A 19,511-nucleotide genomic window follows, 5' to 3' on the forward strand; every position below is an offset into this window, starting at 1 on the left:
GAATTAAACACTTGCCCAACTGACGTAGGATCAGATACAGGTGCCTGGCTCCCGGGCCTGTGTCCGACAACACTATGCTATTGTTTCTTGTAGCAAAAAAAAAAAGTGGGGAAGAGAGTAAAACCTGTGAGGTTGGTTTATGTTACAGCGTGTTCACCCTACGGCATACGGTGCAGCCACCGAACGGACGTGTCGCAGCTTGAGAAGAACGAGGCACACATGCCTGTGACAGGATCCGATACTGACAGAACCAAGGACAGAGCTCTGACACAGGTGTAGGATTATGAGCGTAGGGATGAGTGTGTGCGGACACCAGGTGCTGGCAATCTCCTGTAAGGGCCGGAGGGTAAATATTCTCGGCTTTGCGGGCCACGTGGGCTCCGCCACGGGTTACTCACGCCCGCCATACACAAACAGATGGACGTGGCTGTGTCCGGTAAAATTTTTATTCAAAAAACCCGGGTGGGTAACCCACTTTGGCCGATGGCCAGTTTGCTGACCCTGGGGAAGTGACCAGGAGGCTGTATAAAAATGGGAAAAAGTCTACACCGAAAGGTTGACGCTGGTTATTTACGGAGATGCTCGCCAGAAGTGGTGGGGGTGGAAAGAAGTGGGGAGGGGAGAGCTGGGCTAGTCGTGTAAAAGAAGAGGTGCCCCGTGAAGACCCGTATACATCACAAAATCACATTTATGCATTTATCAAAAAATCTGGCAAAATTTTATCTTGTACTACTTTTTTTTTTTTTTAACGTTTATTTATTTTTGAGACAGAGACAGAGCATGAACGAGGGAGGGTCAGAGTGAGAGGGAGACACAGATTCTGAAACAGGCTCCAGGCTCTGAGCTGTCAGCCCAGAGCCCGACGTGGGGCTCGAACTCACGGACCATGAGATCATGACCTGAGCCGAAGTCGGATGCTTGACCGACTGAGCCACCCGGGCGCCCCTCTTGTACTACTTTCTACAGAGACACTTTTCTCAAGGTTAGTCTGGGTTTCTTCCCAAGACAGTTTTATAATCCTTAACAAGGTTAGTACGAATATGGACACTTCCCCTCATTCTTAAATGTTCTTGTCTAAGTGATTTTCTTCATATAAAACAAGGTGTACCTTTGCAACAATGCAGTGCATTCCGGGGGTTCTTCTGAATTGTGGATTCTGTAACATACAATTGAATCAGATTCTAGGGAGATTTTTTTTTCCTTTGAGAAATTTAGACTTTGTTTCACTTTAGGTTATTGCTGATGCATACTGGGAACGGATGTCTGGGTAATGCCTTTCGTGCAATAACTGCTCTCATAAGGTCTGTCTCTGGTATGAGTTGTTTGGTGTTTATTAAAATTGGATCTGTTGTTGAAGGCCTTCCCACACTGAGGACACACATAGGGCGTCTCTCCCGTGTGAATTCGCCGGTGCGCTTGGAGCTGTGGTTTCTTACTGAAGGATTTGCCACAGTCCCCGCATTCGTGAGGCCTCTGTCCGACGTGAGTTCTCCGATGCGCCATCAGCTCTGCTTTCTGGCCGAAGGCGGTCCCGCATGTGTGGCAGGCAAAGGTCTTGCCTCTCGTGTGAGTCATCTGATGTTTGTGGAAGTTGGACCTGCCGTTGAAAGCCTTCCCACACGCGGCACACACGTAGGGTTTCTCGCCCGTGTGGACCCGCTGGTGCTCCCTGAACTGTGACTTGGAGGCGAAGGCTCTGCCGCAGTCGCTGCACTTGTAGGGCTTCTCTCCGGTGTGGGTGCGCCGGTGCATGTTGAGGATGGACTTCTGGGTGAAGGCCTTGCCGCAGTCACGGCACACGTGCTGTCTCTCTCCCGTGTGGGTCTTCCGGTGCATGTTGAGGTGTGACTTCTGCGTGAAGGCTTTTGCACAGTCACGGCACTCGTACGGCTTCTCCCCGGTGTGGATGCGGCGATGTATGTCGAGCTGCGACTTGCAGATGAAGGCTCTCCCGCAGTCGCTGCACTTGTAGGGCTTCTCTCCGGTGTGGCTTCTCTGATGCACGGTCAGGTGGGCCTTCTGCACGAAGGCCTGGCCGCACGCGAGGCACGCGTAGGCCTTCTCCCCCGAGTGGATCCTCCGGTGCAGGCTGAGCGCGGACTTCTGGGTGAAGGCCTTCCCACACTCGCCGCACGCATACTGCCGCTCGCCGGCGTGGATTTTCTGATGGATGGCGAGGGTGGACTTCTGGGAGAAGCCTTTCCCACACTCGCCGCACTCGTAGAGCTTCCCTCGAGTGTGGGTTCTCTGGTGTCTGAAGAGAGATAACGCCTGGAAAAAGGCTTTTCCACATTCCTGGCATTTGTGGGGCTTCTGTCTAGCGTGGCTTTTCTGGTGTGTCATCAGTTCCGACCTCTGAGCGAAGACTTTCCCGCACTCCTTACATATGTATGGAACGTGTCCTGCGTGAGCGGGCAGATACGCACCGAGGTCTGGCCGCGGGGCAAGGCTCGTCATGCACTTCCCGCTCTCCTGGAGGTTTTCCACCCCGTGGAATCTCTGCTGCTCGAGGGGTGGCTTCTGGCCGAAGCCGCTGCCGCATTCGGCACATTTATCGGGTTTCTCCCAGGTATGAACTCGATGTTGTGCGTGTGGCGGTTTACGGCTGCCGACTTTCGTATGTGGATTCCCTTCACACAGGTTCTCTCCTGGACGAACGTTCTTGTAGCCAGGACCGGAAGGGCTATGGGGGAGTAGCCGGCCAGAGCCGACAGTCCCATCGAGGTGTTCTGTGCCGTTGCTTTGCTTTTGAGGACTTCCTTCTAGGTTGGGCTTCAAACTTTTCGCAAATGAGCCACGTTTAGGAGGTCTTTTTTGTGGAGAAACAAGATGGGGCCTCACAGGAGCGATTTTTCCCGGGTCTTTACACCCGCGGTCTCTCTCTGTATCCGGTGTTTCCCTGCTGAGGAGAGCCCCGTGCCGCGAAGGTTTCCCTTGCTTCTGCGGACCCCTCATTGTGGGGTTCACATCTCCCAAGATGGAGCACCGTGACCCGCCTCCCGGGGCCACAAGTTCCTTACCGTCGCGAAATGAAGCTTTTTCAAAAATTTTCTGTCGGGAGGTTTTGAGGCCAAACTCCCCTTCTAGAAGGAGAAAAAGATGAAGAGGTAGGCACAAGTTAACAGAGGAAGGAGGACACGTCAGAGGAGCGGATGGAGACCGAACACAGAAATTGCAAGTCGCAGGATAATGACGGGGGCGAGGCTGGTGATGACGAGGAAACAGCCACAGACTTTACCGCATGTCAGCCTGTCTGCGGACGGCACGGCCGCGTGCCAGACCGTGCGACATCGTGCCACAGAAACTCCTTCAACCCTCACACCCCTCCATGCGTAACGGCACTTACTACCCCTGTCTCACGGAGGAGGTGGTGCAGCATAAGGAACTGACCACAGTCACCTCGCTGAGCTCTGGCAGGAGTCAGATCCGAACAAGGGCAGCCTGGCTCCACTTCCGCAGGCAGACGGTCCAGAGACCCACAGATACGCACACCTATGGACGACTCCAGGAAACACAGACATGGGCAGCACGGGGCAACGGCCGGGAACGGCCAGGGCGGGCCGGAGGGGCTCGGCGGCCAGCTCTTCGTTAGCTTTCGGATCTAAGTCGTGACTCATCCCCCATCTCCCCCCGCTTGTCAGAAGCAAGGTGGATTTGGTGAGTCCACCCGCCCTGCGTGTCATCTGGAAAACGGAGACGGCACCAGCCCTGACACGGCCAAGCAGCAAGAGGGTACCGCTGCCCAAAGGCAACTCTCCAGGAAGCTGAAATCTGTTTGCTTGAACCTAGAAATGAACTTACAACCCAGGAAAGGAACACTGGAAGAGTGGACAAGCAAGCTGTCCCCCGAAATCTGTGTCACCGTCTTTCATAGAAGTTAACCGTGACCAGGTACGTGCCTGCCAAGCTACGTAACAGTTCTCAACGTCCTTTGTGATGAGATGTGACCGGCAGATGGTTTTGGCTGATGGAATACGCATACGACGTGATGCATCAATTCCGGCCCCGGGGGGAAAGACCACAGCTTCTCAATACCCCGCACCCCCCTTCTGCCTCACAGAACCTGCCTTGGGATGCAGTGCACATTCAGTCGCGCACATCGACAGAAAAACTGAGAGCTTTCCCCCGAGATCAGGGACGCGACAGGGATGTCCACTCTCACTGCTGCTGTTTAACATAGCGTTGGAAGTCCGAGCCTCAGCAGTCAGACAACAAGACGAAATATTAGGCATCCAACTTGGCAAAGAAGTCAAACTTGCACTCTTCACGGATGACGGGACACTCTAGGTGGAAAACCCAAAAGACTCCACCAGTCACGCAGATGGACGGTGTCATAAAGCACAGTGCAACAGCTAGGGAAAACCTTAGACACCCGGAGAATACAAGAACTGAGGCTTCCTGCTCATCTGCCTTTTGAACTTTTTACAGGAGAGAAAAGTATTCTAGAAATTACTATACTGAACCTTGGTCTCTCTGTAGAACTTTCAGCCTTACGCTAACCTAATGTACCGTTTTTTATCCACCAAGAACAGGAGTCACTGCTCATCCATTTGACTGGTATAGAACACAAGATGCAAGAGATGCTGAACAGAAAAGGAAGGAGCGCCTGGGTGGCTCAGTCACTTACGTGTCCAACTTCGGCTCAGGTCATGATCTCATGGTTTGTGAGTTCAAGCCCCGCGTCGGGCTCTGTGCTGACAGCTCAGAAGCTGGAGCCTGCTTCGGATTCTGTGTCTCCCTCTCTCTCTGCCCCTTCCCTACTCGTGCTCTGTCTCTCTCTCAAAAATAGACATCAGAAAATTTTTAAAAAAAGAAAAAAGAAATATAAAAAGTGACGGCATTTTATTATTCCTTCATCTGCCCTGAGATTTAAATACTGACTGTGAAGAGAACATCATATCTTATTTCTTCTGTCAGTCCCCTGGAGAAACTGTATCTCAGACCTTTGTCCTGTCCCCAAACCTCACTCATCATTCACTTTTTTAAACAATGAGAATGCTTTTTGTCTTTAGCGTTAACTGTTAAAAAAAAACTGTGGTTAAAAAAAATGCATAGTGTAAAATTTACCCCTTCAGCCTTTCTAAGTGCAACACTGTCAGGCATGTTCACACTGTTGTGTAACCCATCTCTCCACAACTTTTATTTAAATGTTTTTTTTTTTTTTTAAATGTTTATTTATTTTTTAGAGAGAGACAGAGACAGAGCATGAGAGGTGGAGGGGCAGAGAGAGAAGGAGTCACAGAATCCAAAGCAGGCTCCAGGCTCTGAGCTGTCAGCACGGAGCACGATGCGGGGCTCCAACTATGAACTGTGGACCGAGAGATCAAGACCTGAGCTGAAGTCGGATGCTTAACTGACTGAGCCACCCAGGCGCCCCTCCACAACTTTTATTTTGCGACAGACGCGATGCCACTGAAATGGCAGCTCCCCCTCCCCCCTCTGGAAACCACCATCCTGCCTTCTGTCTCTGTGAACAGGACTCTCTCTAGACACCTCCTAACCTCCTATTGTGACTGGAATCAGATAGTATTTGTCTGTTTGTCACTTATAACATCCTCAAGAATCATCCATATCATATTATGGGTCAGATTTACCTTTTTTTTTTTTTTTTTTTAATTTTTTTTTTTCAACATTTATTTATTTTTGGGACAGAGAGAGACAGAGCATGAATGGGGGAGGGGCAGAGAGAGAGGGAGACACAGAATCGGAAACAGGCTCCAGGCTCTGAGCCATCAGCCCAGAGCCCGACGCGGGGCTCGAACTCACGGACCGCGAGATCGTGACCTGGCTGAAGTCGGACGCTTAACCGACTACGCCACCCAGGCGCCCCTTTACCTTTCTTTTTAAGGCTGAATCACATCACATGGTGTGTACACACATTTTCTTAATCCGTTCACCCATCAATGGACAACTGGGTTGCACCCACTTCTCAGCTACTGTGAACATAGGTGTGCAAATCTCTCTTCAAGATCCTTTCAATTCTCCCGGATATATATACAGAAGTGGAATTAATTGCTGGCTGCATCATATGGTCATTCTATGCTTAATTTTTTAATGTGTATTTATTTTTGAGACAGACTGTGAGTAGGGGAGGGGCAGAGAGAGAAGGGGACACAGGATCTGAAGCAGGCTCCAGGTGCTGAGCTGTCAGCACAGAGCCTGACATGGGGCTCGAACCCATGAACCATGAGATCATGACCTGAGCCGAAGTCGGACACTTAACCCACTGGGCCACCCAGGCGCCCCCAGGCTTAGTTTTCTGAGGAATCACCGTACCGTCTTCCATAGTGGCTGCATCATTTTACATTCTCAACAACAGTGTGAGGGTCACATCCTTGCCAACACTTACTATTTTGATTTTTTAACAGTAGCCAGTCTAGCGGGTGAGTTGGTTACCGCTGTGGTTTTGCTTTGCCTCACCCTAATACTGAGCATCTTTTCATGTACTTGTTGGCCACTCATATGTCACCTCTGGAGAAACGTCTACTCGAGTCCCTGACTTTTTTTATCAGGCTATTTGGTTTTTTCTTCCATTCTGCGTTCTTATATAGCAATTTTACCTAAACACTGGCTTTCACGTTTTCTGAAGACATTCTACTTTGAGTTCCCAGACAGTGATTTGACCACTTTGAACGGTTCATTCAGATCATAAAACTCTTGGAGAACCCAATGAAATGTACATCACTACTGAAGATGCTCAATGTAAAATATCAGCACTATGCAGAAAAGCTTGTCCATAATTCTCCAAGACAGCTTAATGTTAATAATGCTGTTCCGGGGCGCCTGGGTGGCTCAGTCGGTTAAGCACCCAACTTCGGCTCAAGTGACAGAATCAAAGTTTGTGAGTTAGAGCTCTGCATCAGGCTCTCTGCACAGAGCCCACTTTGGGTCCTCTGTCCCCCCACTCTGCCCCTCTCCTGGTCACTCTCTCTCAAAAATAAACAAACATTTAAAAAACAAACAGGAACACTTGGGTGGCTCGGTCGGTTAAGCGTCTGACTTTGGCTCAAGTCATGATCTCATGGTTTGTGGGTTTGAGCCCCACGTTGGGCTCTGTGCTGACAGCTCAGAACCTGAAGCCTGCTTCAGATCCTGTGTCTCCCTCTCTCTCTAACCCTCCACCAGTTGGATTCTCTCTTTCTCCCTCAAATATTAAAAAAAACAAAACAAAAAAACACCCACAAAGCTGTTTCCAAAAAAAGTCTAATTTATTCCCAAATCCAAGCATACTCTCACCTCCTCTACCCCAATTTAGCTTTAGAGCTCACAGCTGCCATGCAGAACAGTTACAAGTACCATGTCCTTCACGTTACCCCCAATGCCACTCCTCTGGGCTGATGCCATCGCCTTGGACCTTCACAAGCAGTCACTCCCTACACCCTTCATCCTGATATGTATTTTTTGAGTTGGCCTCCATTAAACAGACAACATTAATGCCAAAAGGCTGATGGTTTTAACATCTCATGTTGTTACCACTCTGTCTAATGATGATCTCGGTGTCTTTGTTTTTGAGGCACAGGAGAGAGAGAGAGAACAAACAGGGAAGGGGCAAAGGAGAGGGAGTCGAAGTCAGACGTTTCACCCACTGAGCCACACAGGTGCCCCAATCTTGGTGTCTTTGAATTTGCCTCAGCAGGTATTTTGTTTCCTTCCAAATAGAAAAAAGTATTATTTTTGGCCTATCTTCAGAAATTCAATAATTTTTATATCCTGAATGGTTTCCTCATGCTCGATACTGACATAACGAAGATTAAGTACGGAAAGTAGAGATCAATCAGACCACGCAGACAGGATCGTCCTACAGACAGTATATACGGTCTATACTGATGTATAACCATCTCTGTAGTAGACAAGAAAATAGGAACACTAGGTACAGCACAAGCAATGAAACTCTCTAGATACATTTGAATGTAGAAATACGTGAAGCGCCTGGGTGGCTGGCTCCGTCGAGTGTCTGACTTTATTATTTTTTTTAATGCTTTTATTTATTTTTGAGAGAGAGAGACAGAGTGTGAGCGGGGGAGGAGCAGAGAGAGGGAGACACAGAATCTGAAGCAGGTTCCAGGCTCTGAGCTGACGGTGCGGAGCCTGCGTGGGATTCTTTCTCTGCTCTTCCCCACTCACTGGCTCTAATAAACTTTAATGTTTTTTATTTATTTTTGAGAGAGAGAGAGAGAGAGACAGAGCATGAGCAGGGGAAGGGCAGAGAGAGAGGAGACACAGAATCCGAAGCAGGCTCCAGGCTCTGAGCTGTCAGCACAGAGCCCGATGTGGGGCTCGAACTCATGAGCATGAGATCGTGACCTGAGCCGAAGTCAGACGCTTAACTGACTGAGCCACCCACGTGCCCTGCTCTAATAAACTTAAAAAAAAAAAAAAAAAAAAAAAAAGAATCTGACAAAATGTAAAAGGCTGAGAAAAATGTTTGATTTGGTAAGGACTCCAATTTCTGATCTCCAGCAAATAAGAGAAGTGAGCCATCCCGCAGGAATTGTCCACCACACCGCTGAATAAGAGAAGGGTTTAGGCACAGGAACTGGAGGGGTTGATCTAGAGATCACCAGAAAAAAAACCCTGAGGCTTGGTGTTGTGAAGAGAAGGGCCCTTCAAGGGAATTACCATACGAAGGGATGACCAGAGGGTAGGCCTGGGGCTCTGAGGGGGAGGAGCCACAACTAGGGGAAAAGAAGGAAGAATATCCACCATAGAAAAGACAAACCAGTGAATTCAGGGGGCAAATAAAACAGAAAAAGGGCCTAACAAAAACTTCATGGGCACAAAAGGACCGAACAAGATGTAGAAGCAACGTACAGACGGAAAGCCCGGTCACGATGGATGAGAGGAGATACTGTAACTCGGTATTAAATGACGTTAAAACAAGAAACAGCCCAATGGCCTATCCCATGGGCCAGGAGAAACCTGATCAAGGCCACGCTGGCAAGTGAGGCATACAAGGGTGGGTCCTTGAGCCTTCTGACGCCAGAGCACGGATTCTGTAGCCCATCAGAAGAGTCTATGCTTTACTTAGTCACACTAAGTACGCCTGTGTCCAGGGATCAGGGAAGCCCGCTCCTGTGTAGTCACCTCTGAGAAATTCTTACGCCTGCCCCCACGGCCATCACAGCGTTAGTTGTAGACACCGGGAGAGCACGGGGCGTGCGGTCCACCCACCGGGGGATGGGTAGGGTGGCAGGTTGAATAATGCCCCGCCCCAGAGATGTCCACGCGTCTGCCAGGTAAGAAACAGTCACTCACCTGGACGCCACTGATGTGGGAGCTGAGCCTCCCTTATCCATGGCTCCTCTTCCTTTTCCATCCTGAAAGTCATCTCTGGCCTGGGAATGGGGTACCCTGTTCGTGAGAAAGAATATCGGATTTGGATGTGGTCTTGGGCTTTACAGGCCATTCAGTGAAGCTTTGCGTCGGCTCCTCAGAAAAGTCAACATCTTTTACTTAGGAACTAAGTACTATTCGAAAGGGCCCTAAAGGAACGACAAGACGGGGACAAATCAAAGGCAAACAGATTACATACTTCATTTGCCCTGCTGCGTCCCACAACAAGGAGGGAAATCTCGACGAGGTCTGTCCGAGATTCCGGTGGGGGGGTGGGCAGGGGTGCTCACCCAGGGAGAGGAGGTGGCTGCAGATCTCCAGCATCACATCCCAGTACAGGCACCTCTGGGCGGGGCCCAGCTGCTCCCACTCCTCCCTGCTGAAGTCCATGGTCACATCCTCAAATGACACTGATACCTGTAACATCAAACCCCAGGTCAATGCGAAATTACTCCTCATTGGAAAGAGGTCACCTGCAGACCTGTTCTTAATGATTTTTCCCCATGATGTACATGGCTCTCCACTAACCACCCACTTCATGTTGTACTTGGGGGGATTAAAACTTTTTAGAAATACCCTGCAATCTTACTACATACTTGTGATATTGGGGTTAGTTCCAGCTGTCTGGCACAGAGCTCTTAAAACACTTGAAAAAATGTTTGGCACAAAAACAGACACTCAGATCAATGCAACAGAATAGAGAACCCAGAAATGGACCCACAAACATATGGCCAACTCATCTTTGACAAAGCCGGAAAGAATATCCAATGCAATAAAGACAGTCTCCTCAGCAAGTGGTGCTGGGAAAACTGGACAGTGACATGCAGAAGAACGAACCTGGACCACTTTCTTACACCAGACACAAAAATAACCTCAAGATGGAGGAAAGACTTCAATGTAAGACAGGAAGCCATCAAAATCCTCGAGGAGAAAGCAGGCAAAAACCTCTTTGATCTTGGCCACAGCAACCTCTTACTCAACACGTCTCCGGAGGCAAGGGAAACGAAAGCAAAAATGAACAACTGGGACCTCGTCAAAACAAAAAGCTTCTGCACAGCAAAGGAAACAATCAACAAAACTAAAAGGCAACCGACAGAATGGGAGAAGAGATTTGCAAACAACATATCAGATAAAGGGTTAGTATCCGAAATCTATAAAGAACTTATCAAACTCAACACCCAAAACATAATCCAGTGAAGAAATGGACAAAAGACATGAATAGACACTTCTCCAAAGACGACATCCAGATGGCCAACCAACACATGAAAAAATGCTCACATCACTCATCATCAGGGAAATACAGATCAAAACCACAATGAGATACCACCTCACGATAAAGGCTTGAGGAAGAAGATGGTGGTGTAGGAGGACGCTGGGCTCACCGCATCCTGCTGAACACTTAGATTCCACCCACACCTGCCTAAATAACCCAGAAAACCACCAGAAGACTAGCAGAACGGATTCTCCGGAGCCAAGTGTAGACAAGAGGCCCACAGAAGAGGGTAGGAAGGGCGGAGAGGCGGTGTGCACTACACGGACTGGGGGGAGGGAGCCGAGGCAGAGGTGCAGCCTGCCGGCCAAGCAGAGACCCTGAGTCTGGCTGGCAAAAACGGAGGGGCCGGATGGAGTGTGTTCGGACAGCAAGCGGGACTTAACATCTGGAAGGTTATAAGCTAACAGCTCTGCTTGGAGAAGGACAACGGGAGGGAGAGTTGTTGAGCCCCGGAAGACAGAGCTCAGTTTGGCGGGGAACAAAGGAGCTCGCCAGTGCCATCTCCCTCGCCCATCCCCCAGCCAAAATCCCAAAGGGAACCAGTTCCTGCCAGGGAACTTGCTTGCACCGCGCAAACATCCAACGCTGTGCTTCTGCGGATCCATCCCTCCGGTGGCGGGTCTGATTCCCTCGCAGTGCTGCAGGGCCCTTCCTGAAGCGGATCACCAAAGGAAAAGCGAGCTGAGCCTGCCCCTCCCGCCCCCATGCACCTTGCCCATCCACCCCAGCTAATATGCCAGATCCCCAGCACCACAAGCCTGGCAGTGTGCAAGTGGCCCAGACGGGCCACGCCACCCCACAGTGAATCCCGCCCCTAGGAGAGGGGAAGAGAAAGCACACACCAGTCTGACTGTGGCCCCAGGGGTGGGCTGGGGGCAGACATCAGGTCGGACTGCGGCCCCGCCCACCAATGCAAGTTACTCAAGACAGCACAGGGGAAGTGCCCCACAGTCCCGCACCACTCCAGGGACTATCCAAAATGATGAAACGGATGAATTCCCCTCAAAAGAATCTCCAGGAAATAACGACAGCTAACGAACTGATCAAAAAGGATTTAAACAATATAACAGAAAGTGAATTTAGAATAATAGTCATAAAATTAATCGCTGGGCTTGAAAACAGTATAGAGGACAGCAGAGAATCTATTGCTACAGAGATCAAGGGAATAAGGAACAGCCAGGAGGAGCTTTTAAAAATGCTATAAATAGCTGCAAAATAAAATGGAGACAACCACAGCTCGGATTGAAGAGGCAGAGGAGAGAATAGGTGAACTAGAAGATAAAATTATGGAAAAAGAGGAAGCTGAGAAAGAGAGAGATAAGAAAATCCAGGAGTATGAGGGGAAAATTAGAGAACTAAGTGATGCACTAAAGAGAAATAATCTATGCATAATTCGTATTCCAGAGGAGGAAGAGAGACGGAAAGTGCTGAAGGTGTACTTGAAGAAATAATAGCTGAGAACCTCCCTGATCTGGGGAAGGAAAAAGGCATTGAAATCCAAGAGGCACAGAGAATTCCCTTCAGACGTAACTTGAATTGATCTTCTGCATGACATATCATAGTGAAATTGGCAAAATACAAGGATAAAGAAAATTCTGAAAGCAGCTAGGGAGAAACGTGCTCTAACATATAAAGGAGACCGATAAGACTCGTCACAGATCTCTCTACTGAAACGTGGCAGGCCAGAAAGGAATGGCAGGAAATCTTCAATGTGATGAACAGAAAAAAAACAGGCACCCAAGAATCCTTTATCCAGCAAACCTGTCATTTAGAATAGGAGAGAGAAAGGTCTTCCCAAACAAACAAAAACTGAAGGAATTCATCATCACTAAACCAGCCTTACAAGGGGGATCCTGTGAGACAAAGTACCAGAGACACCGCTACAAGCATGAAACCTACAGACATCACAATGACTCTAAACCCCTATCTTTCAATAATAACACTGAATTGTAAATGGACTAAATGCTCCAACCAAAAGACACAGGGTATCAGAATGGATAAAAAAAACAAGACCCATCTATTTGCTGTCTACAAGAGACTCATTTTAGACCTGAGGACACCTTCAGATTGAAAGTGAGGGGATGGAGAACTATCTATCATGCAACTGGAAGTCAAAAGAAAGTTGGAGTAGCCATACTGATATCAGACAAACTAGACTTTAAATTAAAGGCGGTAGGGGCGCCTGGGTGGCGCAGTCGGTTAAGCGTCCGACTTCGGCCAGGTCACGATCTCGCGGTCCGTGAGTTCGAGCCCCGCGTCGGGCTCTGGGCTGATGGCTCAGAGCCTGGAGCCTGTTTCCGATTCTGTGTCTCCCTCTCTCTCTGCCCCTCCCCTGTTCATGCTCTGTCTCTCTCTGTCCCAAGAAAAAAAAAATAATAATAATAAAGGCTGTAACAAGAGATGAAGAAGGGCATTATATAATAATTATAGGGTCTATCCATCAGGAAGAGCTAACAATTATAAATGTCTATGCACCGAATACGGGAGCCCCCAAATATGTAACAATTACTCACAAACATAAGCAACCTTATTGATAAGAATGTGGTAATTGCAGGGGACTTTAACACCCCACTTACAGAAATGGATCATCTAGACACACGGTCAATAAAGAAACAAGGGCCCTGAATGATACATTGGATCAGATGGACTTGAACAATATATTTAGAACTCTGCATCCCAAAGCAACAGAATATACTTTCTTCTCAAGTGCACACGGAACATTCTCCAAGATAGATCACATACTGGATCACAAAACAGCCCTTCATAAGTATACAAGAACTGAGATAATACCATGCATACTTTCAGACCCCAATGCTATGAAGCTTGAAATCAACCACAGGAAAAGGTCTGGAAAACCTCCAAAAGCATGGAGGTTAAAGAACACCCTACTAAAGAATGAATGGGTCAACCAGGCAATTAGAAAAGAAATTAAAAAATATATGGAAACAAACGAAAATGAAAATACAACAATCCAAACGCTTTGGGATGCAGCGAAGGCAGTCCTGAGAGGAAAATACATTGCAATCCAGGCCTATCTCAAGCAACAAGAAAAATCCCAAATACAAAATCTAACAGAATACCTAAAAGAAATAGAAGCAGAACAGCAAAGACACCATAAACCCAGCAGAAGAAGAGAAATAATAAAGATCAGGGCAGAAATAAACAATAAAGAATCTAAAAAAAACTGTAGAGCAGATCAATGAAACCAAGAGTTGGTTTTTTGAAAAAATAAACAAAATTGATAAACCTCTAGCCAGGCTTCTCAAAAAGAAAAGGGAGATGGCCCAAATAGATAAAATCATGAATGAAAATGGAATTATTACAACCAATCCCTCAGAGATACAAGCAATTATCAGGGAATACTATGGAAAACTATATGCCAACAAACTGGACAACCTGGAAGAAATGGACAAATTCCTAAGCACCCTAAGCATTCCTGTGTGGGTGGAATAGAAATCAGGAGGAAATAGAAAGCTTGAACAGACCCATAACCAGCAAAGAAATTGAATCAGTTATCAAAAATCTCCCAACAAATAAGAGTCCAGGACCAGATGGCTTCCCAGGGGAGTTCTACCAGACGTTTAAAGCAGAGATAATACCTATCCTTCTCAAGCTATTCCAAAAAATAGAAAGGGAAGGAAAACTTCCAGACTCATTCTATGAAGCCAGTATTACTTTGATTCCTAAACCAGACAGACCCAGTAAAAAAAGAGAACTACAGGCCACCATCCCTGATGAATGTGGATGCAAAAACTCTCAATACCATACTAGCAAATCGAATTCAACAGCATATAAAAAGAATTATTCACCATGGTCAAGCGGAATTCATTCCTGGGCTGCAGGGCTGGTTCAACATTCACAAATCAATCAACATGATACATCACATTAATAAAAGAAAAGAACCATATGATCCTGTCGATCAATGCAGAAAAAGCATTTGACAAAATGCAGCATCCTTTCTTAATAAAAACCCTCGAGAAAGTCGGGATAGAAGGAACATACTTAAACATCATAAAAGCCATTTATGAAAAGCCCATAGCTAACATCATCCTCAACGGGGAAAAACTGAGAGCTTTTTCCCTGAGATCAGGAACAAGACAGGGATGCCCACTCTCACCGCTGTTGTTTAACATAGTGTTGGAAGTTCTAGCATCAGCAATCAGACAACAAAAGGAAATCAAAGGCATCAAAATTGGTAAAGATGAAGTTAAGCTTTCACTTTTTGCAGATGACATGATAGTATACATGGAAAATCCAACAGACTCCACCATAGGTCTGCTAAAACTGATACATGAATTCAGCAAAGTTGCAGGATACAAAATCAATGTACAGAAATCAGCTGCATTCTTATACACTAATAATGAAGCAACAGAAAGACAAATAAAGAAACTGATCCCATTCACAATTGCACCAAGAAGCATAAAATACCTAGGAATAAATCTAACCAAAGATGTAAAGGATCTGTATGCTGAAAACTATAGAAAGGAAACTATATGAAGGAAACTGAAGAAGATTTAAAGAAATGGAAAAACATTCCGTGCTCATGGGTTGGAAAAATAAATATTGTCAAAATGTCAGTACTACCCAAAGCTATCTAGACATTCAATGCAATCCCAATCAAAATTGCACCAGTATTCTTCTCGAAGCTAGAACAAGCAATCCTAAAATTCATATGGAACCACAAAAGGCCCCAAATAGCCAAAGGAATTTTGAAGAAGAAGACCAAAGCAGGAGGCATCACAATCCCAGACTTCAGCCTCTACTACAAAGCTGTAATCATCAAGACAGCATGGTATTGGCACAAAAACAGACACATAGACCAATGGAATAGAATAGAAACCCCAGAACTAGACCCACAAACGTATGGCTAACTAATCTTTGACAAAGCAGCCAAGAATATCCAATGGAAAAAAGTCTCTTTAACAAACGGTGCTGGGAGAACTGGACAGCAATGTGCAGAAGGTTGAAACTAGACCACTTTCTCACACCATTGACAAAAATAAACTCAAAATGGATAAAGGACCTGAACGTGAGACAGGAAACCATCAAAACCCTAGAGGAGAAAACAGGAAGAGACCTCTCTGACCTCAGCTGTAGCAATTTCTTACTTGACACATCCCGAAAGGCCAGGGAATTAAAAGCAAAAATGAACTATTGGGACCTCATGAAGATAAAAAGCTTCTGCACAGCAAAGGAAACAATTAACAAAACTAAAAGGCAACCAACGGAATGGGAAAAGATATTTGCAAATGACATATCAGACAAAGGGCTCGTATCCAAAATCTGTAAAGAGCTCACCAAACTCACCAAGCTCACCAAACAAATAATCCAGTGAAGAAATGGGCAGAAAACATGAATAGACACCTCTCCAAAGAAGACATCTGGATGGCCAACAGGCACATGAAAAAATGCTCAACGTCGCTCCTCATCAGGGAAATACAAATCAAAACCACACTCAGGTATCACCTCACGCCAGTCAGAGTGGCCAAAATGAACAAATCAGGAGACTATAGATGCTGGAGAGGATGTGGAGAAATGGGAACCCTCTTGCACTGTTGGTGGGAATGCAAACTGGTGCAGCCGCTCTGGAAAACAGTGTGGAGGTTCCTCAAAAACTTAGAAATAGACCTACGCTATGACCCAGCTGTAGCACTGCTAGGAATTTACCCAAGGGATACAGGAGTGCTGATGCATAGGGGCACTTGTACCCCAATGTTTATAGCAGCACTCTCAACAATAGCCAAATTATGGAAAGAGCCTAAATGTCCATCAACTGATGAATGGATAAAGAAATTGTGGTTTATATACACAATGGAGTACTATGTGGCAATGAGAAAGAATGAAATATGGCCCTTTGTAGCAACGTGGGTGGAACTGGAGAGTGTGATGCTAAGTGAAATAAGCCATACAGAGAAAGACAGATACCATATGTTTTCACTCTTATGTGGATCCTGAGAAACTTAACAGGAACCCATGGGGGAGGGGAAAAAAAAAAAAGAGAGGTTAGAGTGGGAGAGAGACAAAGCATAAGAGACTCTTAAAAAATGAGGACAAACTGAGGGCTGATGGGGGTGGGAGGGAGGGGAGGGTGGGTGATGGGTATTGAGGAGGGCATCTTTTGGGATGAGCACTGGGTGTTGTATGAAAACCAATTTGACAATAAATTTCATATATTTTTAAAAAATTGTAAAAAAAAAAAAAAGATACCACCTCACACCTGTCAGAATGGCTAACATTAACAACTCAGGCAACAACAGATGTTGGCGAGGACGGGGAGAAAGAGGATCTCTTTTGCAGTGCTGGTGAGAATGCAAACTAGTGCAGCCACTCAGGAAAACAGTATGGAGGTTCCTCAAAAAATTAAAAATAGAACTACCCTACGACCCAGCAATTGCACTACTAGGCATTTATCCATGGGATACAGGTGTGCTGTTTCGAAGGGACACATGCACCCCATGTTTATAGCAGCTCTATCAACAATAGCCAAAGTATGGAAAGAGCCCAAATGGCCATCGACGGATGAATGGATAAAGAAGATGTGGTATATATATACAATGGAGTATTACTCGGCAATCAAAAAGAATGAAATCTTGCCATTTGCAACTACATGGATGGAACTGGGTATCCATCCCAACTGGGTATCATGCTAAGCGAAATTAGAGAAAGACAAATATGACTTCACTCATATGGGGAATTTAAGACAGAACAGATGAAGGGAAGGCAAGCAAAAATATAAAAACAGGGAGGGGGACAAAACAGATGAGACTCATAAATATGGAGAACTGAGGGTGACTGGAGGGGTTGTGGGAGGCTAAATGGGTAAGGGGCAGTAAGGAATCTACTCCTGAAATCATTGTTGCACTATATGCTAACTAATTTGGATGTAAATTAAAAAAAAACAAAAAAACCTTGAAAACTTTTTAACTTTTTTTAATGTTGATTTTATTTTTGATAGAAAGAGAGAGAGTGCAAGCAGGGGCGGGGCAAGGAGACAGGGAGACACAGAATCCGAAGGAGGCTCCAGGGTCTGAGCTGTCAGCACAAAGCCTGATGCGGGGCTCGAACCCATGAGCTGTGAGATCATGGCCTGAGCAAAAGTTTGATACTCAAGTGACTGAGCCACCCATGTGCCCCAAACCCTTGAAATTTCTTAAGTGAGGAAGAGTGATAAAGGTGTCCTCTTATTATGTTGATGAGATGAGTTTTAGGAATGGGGGGCTGGTTGCCAGGGGAACCAGAGCAGTGACTAGAGGGTTAGAACTGACCCCCAACCTCCAGGGAGGGGAGAGGGGCTGGAAGTGGACAATGGCCAATGGCCGATGATTTCGTGCACCCTGCCTGTGTCAGGAAGCCTCCATAAACACCCACAAGGGCGGGGTCTGGACAGCTTCCCGACTGCGGAACCAGATCCAGTCCCCAGGGCACCCTGCGGGGCCTCTGCCTGGGGACAGAAGCTCCTTTGGAATCTCACCTGATGGATCTCTTCATCTGGCTGTTGATTCTTATTAGTTAATATCCTTTGCAGCAAACGGGTATCGTAGGAATGGTTTCCTGAATTCTGGGGGCTACTCCTGAAAATTAACTAAACCCAAGGCGGGGATCCTGGGAACCTCCGAAGGCCACTGGAGTTTTGGTTGGCATCTGAAGCTGGGGGAGAGGGGCTGTCTTGTAGGCTGAGCCCTTACCCTGTGGGATCTGACCCTATCTATGGTTAGACAGTGCCAGAATGGAGTTCAATTTGATAGCAAAAGGGGCACCTGGGTGGCTCAGTTGATTAAGCGTCTGACTCTTGATTTCTACTCAGGTCATGATCTCCCAATTCATGAGTTTGAGCCCCGCGCCAGGGCTTAGGATTCTCTCTCTGCCTCTCTCTCTCAAAATAAATACACTTAAAGAAAAAAAGCAATTTTTTTAACGTTTATTCATTTTTGAGAGACAGAGACAGAGCATGAGTGGGGAAGGGGCAGACAGAGAGGGAGACACAGAATCTGAAGCAGGCTCCAGGCTCTGAGCTGTCAGTACGGAGCCCGACGTGGGGCTTGAACTCACGAACTGTGAGATCATGACCTGGGCCGAAGTCAGACACTCAACCGACTGAGCCACCCAGGCGCCCCAAGAAAAAAAAATTTTTTTAACATTGAGAACAAAAGACCCCAATAATCAGACAGGAACAGCTAATGAACAAGATGGGTTCCCTCATGGCAAGGGAGAGAAAACAGAAATTTTCACCAGGCCAGATGACCCTGAAGAATAAAAGTCAGCACAGCCTGTGGCGATGGGCCCGCACAAAATTCAGCAAAATTCACGGGAAGACACATGGTATCGTGCTCCTCCTCAGCCGCCACACCCTGGAGCCACTGCCGGAAACGGAGGGCTGGGTCCTGCTTGTCATCTGCTCCTGAGGTTGAAGTCTGGGGTCTGACCACCCTCGACAAGGGGACAAACTTGTGGGTTTTGCCTATTTAAGCCTAAACCTTCCCCTCTGGAGTGGGCTTTCCGTTCACAGCCGAAGGCTGTCGTCTCCCCAGTCTGCAAATCGTGGCAGCAAAGCTTCCCCTTGCCTGTGACCAAATCGTGACATCCCAGGAGTTTCTGCTGACAAAGTGCAGGACACCCAGCTGGTGTCACAGGGAAATGAGTGGCTGTGGGGAAAAATCTCCACGCATTTGGTGACCAGGAGAGTCAGAGGTGCCGTGTTCTGTGTGGGTAAAGGAGCCACACAGGAGAAGCGATTTCCCTTTACAACAGGGACTGTGAGGGCGCCTGGGTGGCTCAGTCAGTTGAGCGTCACAGTTCATGAGTTCGAGCCCCGCGTCAGGCTCCGAGCTGCCAGTGCAGAGCCTGCCTGGGAGTCTCTCTCAAAAATAAACTTTCAAACAAAACAAAACAGGGAATACTACTCTGA

General features: G+C 47.0%; 1 protein-coding gene across 2 annotated transcripts in view; it reads right to left on the reverse strand.

Annotated features, from left to right (window-relative positions):
- Positions 1-432: 432 nt before the first annotated feature.
- Positions 433-19,511, reverse strand: part of ZNF175 (zinc finger protein 175) — a 35,808-nt gene continuing 16,729 nt past the window's right edge. For both annotated transcript variants that reach the window (XM_045440420.1, XM_045440421.1), the window contains 3 exons: positions 9,624-9,750; positions 9,256-9,351; positions 433-3,083 (listed from right to left, as the gene is read on the reverse strand). In XM_045440420.1, the coding sequence (XP_045296376.1) occupies positions 1,234-3,083; positions 9,256-9,351; positions 9,624-9,750 (2,073 nt within the window). In that variant the 3' untranslated portion in view covers positions 433-1,233. The remainder of the gene's footprint in view (positions 3,084-9,255; positions 9,352-9,623; positions 9,751-19,511) is intronic.

This window comes from Leopardus geoffroyi, chromosome E2 (assembly GCF_018350155.1).
Source record: "Leopardus geoffroyi isolate Oge1 chromosome E2, O.geoffroyi_Oge1_pat1.0, whole genome shotgun sequence".
In the NCBI taxonomy this organism is placed as follows: Eukaryota; Metazoa; Chordata; class Mammalia; order Carnivora; family Felidae; genus Leopardus; species Leopardus geoffroyi.